Here is a 5,428-nt window from a genome sequence, read left to right as displayed (position 1 = left end):
CCGATATAAATGGCTTGCAGCGGACTTCGAAGACGAGCTTTGGAGAGTGACATTACCTCGCATTTGCCAGGATGAGGAGTTAAGCAGTTTTTTGTTCAGTTCAGTTCTTCAAGTGCACAGTTTGGCAAATTACAAGCTACGTCTTGTGTTGAACCGATGCAGAAGACCGTAGTGTCGTCAGCGTACATAAATGTATCTCCAGATATAATACTGAAAGTAGAGTGTAGAAATGAAGGATGTTGCAAGATGTTGCGTTGAAATGTTGGGAGCGTTTGGCCAGGCCTTTATGCACTAATCAGAATTTTAAAATACTAAAGGAGGAAAAGTGCACGCGTGCTACCAACATTAAAATTCAAGTTCTTTTATTGCTCACGGTATAAATAATATTTACACTCACATGTTGTATTGTAAAAGAACAACGAAAAAAAAATATAGATTGTGTCCGTCTTTGACTGGTTGCGAAATCGAAATTGTAACAGTTTTATCATCCCTCAACGAACAATAATATCAAACAATTAATTGAACCTAAAGCCTAGTTTTCATATGTCGGGAAAATCCCAAACGATCTGGGATTTCGCAGTTTCCCGACCATCCCAGCTTTTGCCGACATATCGGAAAATCGCCAAATGCTTGTCCTAGATTCCCCCGATAGTGACTTTGGCGGAAAATAGAAAGTGCGCCAAAAATTGAAACTTGCAATTTAGAGGATTGGTAACGAGCTAAGAACCATTTCTTATGTCGGGAATGATCGCCGACGATCGCAAAAATCTGGGACACGTCGGGAAAATAGAAACGCTTTCTATTTTCCCGATTCGTCCCCGACGTTTTCATTAGTCGGCAAAATCTGGGATGGTCGGGAACCTGCGAAATCCCCGATCATCTGGGATTTTCCTGACATATGAAAACTAGGCTTAAGGGACATTGCCCCGGATTTGTTATTAATTGTAGTCATTTTTCGTTTACGTTCGTAAGTATTAACCGATTATGGGTATGTGCGTCATTGAAAATGTAGTTCTCTTTCAACTAGTTTTTTCACTGTTTACGCTTTTTTGTGACAACAGAGTCCATCATACGATAATCGGGCCATTTCATAGAAACATCATAACCCAGTTTTTTCGTTATATGAGCGATTCGGGGAACCCGTTCCAACACTGTTGCTGGCAAATGATCACACCACTTGTATAATGCATTGATATTGATGGCTTCTCGAACTTGGTCGCTGGATTTTTCAAGGCTGAAAGTGGGTAAAGAACAAAAGGCAAGATAATGATTAGCAGGAGTGATAAATGCACTGCAGCAGCATGTAAGGTGGTCAGGATTATTGGAGAGAGGTTTAAAACTAGGAGTCGTGACGTACTTTACGGTTCGGAGCTCATTTTGTCGTGTTCAGTTTTATGCTAGGGCCCTAAAATGAACAGGGAAAAAAACTCAGTGAAACCTTAAAAACGTGGAAGCTGGGTTACTCACTCGTGATATCTCTCGACTTCCACAATAGGAACAAACAACAAACCAATCTAATAAGCGGACCGTATTACAGAAACTAACTGAAAGACAACCAATCAAACAGTGATCGTCCTATCTCAGCGATATAATAAAACCAACCTTGGTACAAGTGGTCGCCGTTTTATAAATGGTTTTTGAGACTTTAAAGGAATGAGCACTTGTGTCCCTGATACCAACAAGATTTGCTGCTGGTCATTCTTATACACAATAAAAATACTGTAAGGTATTATAAGGGGAGATGAATGAATGAAGGAACGACCGAACTCAAGGAAGACTAAACGAGAAGTGAAAGGCTGCTCAAACAGTAATCAGCCTTTCATTTCTCGTTAGTTTCTAATTACATTCTGATTAGATCCTTCACCAGGATCCGTTGCTTCCTGTTTTTTTGTTTCGTTGGACCTTGCTGCTACAATCATTTTAGTTCAAGAAATTAAGAATGAATGGGATCCAGTTCATTTAAGGTCCATAAATATTCTAGTTTATCACTGGTATAAATAAAGTAATAAATATTATTAGTATATACTAAAACAGTGGATAGCGTTGAACTAGCGCGCTGATTGGCTCGTCAAACTCCGAATATCCTGTGCTATTTACCTCCGAGCAACTCGGGAAAAAATGGCGTCCCGATTTGCACCCGAAGAAAACATCCAAATTAATTTTTTGTGCTGTATATTATCTCACTGTTTTAGTATATACTAAAACAACTATTCACCGAAGTGGAGGTGGCTAGCGTTGGAAATATCCACCGCTAGCCACCTCCACTTCGGTTAATAGTTGTTAATTATATACTCAACAAAAATGTATTTCTTTTAGGTGTCTAATTAGGTTGCTTGGTATTAATTCCCATTGGGATAATTAGGACATTATACCACTCCTCGTGAATGTCACACCACTTGACGCCGACCAGTTTACTCGAGGCTGTTCAGTTTTTTCTTACTATTTTTTATTGTCGTTTTAAATGGCGTATGACTTTTTTCTTATATTCCTTGGCTTGTAACCTGTATCCAGTGTGTCCCCGGCTCAGTTTTTTGTAAATAAACTTGACCATTGCTGTCTCTTCTATACATATAATAGAAATGTTTTCTATTCGGTTGAGCGAAGCGAAAGAGAATATAATATCTTGTTTCTGATTGGCCAATGGCGAATGCATAAATAGGTTATAGAGTGCAATCCAGGTTATAGAGTACAATACGGAAGTAGCTATGGAAACACCGGGGACGCGCAACCCTTGAACACAAAAGTGAAAAAAAATGGCTGACAGTCGGTTTGCTTTGTCAAACCAAAACCTTGCTGAGCAACCTAAAGAAAATGCGAAAAACAAAAACACGTTGAAAGCTCCACAGACCTGGTTGAATGTCTGGCAAACATGGGCGACTGAAAGAAAACTAAACCCAAAACTGGAAGAACACGAGCACCAACAAAGTAGCGCGTTTGAGTAATTTTGTTGAGAATGGCCGTTTTTATACTAGAGACGCATAATCCGTCTGGGACGAACTTGGGCAAACATTTTTTCTGCGTCTGTACGGGACGCATTATGCATCTGGACGAAGTATCTACTTTAATGCGTCTTCGAAGACGCACTAAACTGGATAGTTCGTCCAGACGAATTATGCGTCTTGCGCCCGTTTTTATACTAGACGAATTTAACAGACGCAGAAAAAATGTTTGCCTAAATTCGTCCTAGACGAATTATGCGTCTCATATAGTTCGTCCCGTCTTTACACTAGACGGATAACATGAGAGACGCATAATTCGTCTGAACGGATTATGTGTCTCTAGTATAAAAAGGGCCAATATAATAAATAAAAAGTCGTATGAACCTGCTCGTGCATTTCGTGATTTATGGTCATGCACTCGCGTTCATACGATTTCCAATACATATTAATGAAATAAAATGAATAAAATATGATTATCGTAATTTAAGACACAAGAATCTAGATTTCTAGAAAATGTTCATATTCACATTCTAAAATAGAATGGAACAGGTAATATTAGAAAATTGAAATGCTTCAAGTTGTTTGAACGATAAGAAGCGGAACTACTGAAGTACATTTCCCCTATTGCCAGTCAGTTTAAACCATAGATATGGACCTGTGACAATAGAAAATGAAGCTTAAATGAAGGCGGTAATCGTTCGTTCGTTTTTTTCGTTCCTTCTCATAAGATGTCTTGTGGATAGAGAAGACCAAACAAGGGGCCTGGGCCCCGTTTCTCGAAAGTCCCGAAACTTTTCGGGGCATTTTCGGGTGTCAAAATTCTTTTTGTATCTCAAGAACGGAGAGAATTTAAGTCGTCAAACTTCACAGACATGTTTCTCTTAATTAGCTTGAAAACATGTTAAAAGATCGGCTTTCCAAAACAATTGTTTGGCAGTTTCACAAATGGCTTTTCGGGTCCGGAAAGTTCTTGGGACTTTCGAGAAACGCGCCCATGGGTCAGTATCCTCTGTCTTTCTAACCTGCGATAAGGCATACTTTTCTTTTAGACCTTACCTTTTCGCGCCCACTCTAAAGAAAAGTACGCCTGATCGTAAGTTATTGTCTTTCTACGTAATCCATCATCACGAAAAACTAGTAAGGCTGCTCAGCTTACCGCGAGAGAATAACTCCACCAGGTTTTCCTATCTTTGTTTCGTGATGTAATACTACATCATTCCAAACAACATCAACAAATTCCAAGACTATTTTCAGGCTGTCAGTCGGAAATAAAACCAGATGTTCATATGGCATTCTCAAACATCTCGTTTTCCCCAACTGCTCACACTGGCGATTCATTTCTCCTACAGCCACATTCCAAGCTCTCAGCAAATCTTCTGGATTGTAGTTTTCATAGTACCTGGGGCTATAGACGCCCCGTATTCTAATTTTTCTGTCTATAATCGAGTTGAGCACTGCACGAACATCTCGAACCATAAAAATAAACTTAGATTTGGGAAACAACCTTGCCAAATAAGTGAGATTTCTGAAGGTTAGGGGATCTTTGTTGCATAGTCTAGGGGCGGTATACCCATGTTTTGCTATGATCTCGGTTATAAGAGCCGCTACAGCCGAATCTAACACGTCTTCTGTTACACCAGCTTCTAATCGTCGGGCATTCTCTTCTTTGCTGATTGTCCTTAGTATGTTGGGAATATTGAGCAGAATTCGCGGAATGACCCGGGTTTCTTGTCCGCATCTAATGTCGGGATGAGCATCTAACATAACTCTCATTAATGTCGTTCCACTTCGGGGAAATCCTCCAACGAATATAAATGGCGTGTAACGATCCACTTGCACGCGGCTTTGCGACGTAATATCATTAGATTTCCTTGCAACGATGACAGAATGAGCTAGTTTTCCATCCGGACACTTAAACGAAGATAACCATTTTGAAAACAAAAGGGTCAGTAGAGATAATAAACAGACGCAAATCAAAGCGAAACACTTGGAAGTTGCTCGTCGTAAGGTAAACACGTTGGCCATACACATATAATTATCAAGCCTCTTGAGGAGTAAAAACAGTGCCAACAGAATGTTGAAGTTCACAACAGAAACGAGCTCTACATTCCAGAAGTGTAAATTGAATCGAAACTAAGGGAGTTTACTTTACAGTAGCAGATGTCAGACCGTGACCTTGTGTCGCAGCCAAGTTTGATACGGCCGATGTCTAGCCCTTTCCATATCAAATAAATCACTGCATTGACTCCTTCATCGTAAGCAGCTATGACAACGTTTGAATAATTTATATCATGCTTGCAACATTTTCAATACTTTTTCAGAGGCTGACATTCCCACAGAGACCGGGTCTTCCGTAATTAGGCTATTACGGAAACTTATTTCGCTGCGAATTCGAATTATTAAAGTTGATTAACAGTAATCCAGAAATTGGATAAGGATTGAAGATTTCCGTGCAATCTTGCAACGATCCGATTTGGAAGACGAAGTAC

The 5,428-nt window shown here is 39.7% G+C and overlaps 1 protein-coding gene across 1 annotated transcript; it reads right to left on the bottom strand.

Annotated features, from left to right (window-relative positions):
- Window positions 1-906: 906 nt before the first annotated feature.
- LOC138038007 (protein-tyrosine sulfotransferase 2-like) lies at window positions 907-5,109 on the bottom strand. The gene is made up of 2 exons (XM_068883829.1): window positions 4,096-5,109; window positions 907-1,234 (listed from the first exon to the last, which is right to left on the bottom strand). The coding sequence occupies exons 1-2, from the start codon at window positions 4,968-4,970 to the stop codon at window positions 1,033-1,035; spliced, it is 1,077 nt and encodes a 358-aa protein (XP_068739930.1). The 5' UTR covers window positions 4,971-5,109; the 3' UTR covers window positions 907-1,032.
- Window positions 5,110-5,428: the final 319 nt, after the last annotated feature.

The sequence above is a fragment of the Montipora capricornis genome, chromosome 2 (assembly GCF_036669925.1).
Source record: "Montipora capricornis isolate CH-2021 chromosome 2, ASM3666992v2, whole genome shotgun sequence".
NCBI lineage: Eukaryota > Metazoa > Cnidaria > Anthozoa > Scleractinia > Acroporidae > Montipora > Montipora capricornis.
Note: the sequence above shows the minus strand (reverse complement) of the source record. Positions and strands in the feature narration are given on the sequence as shown.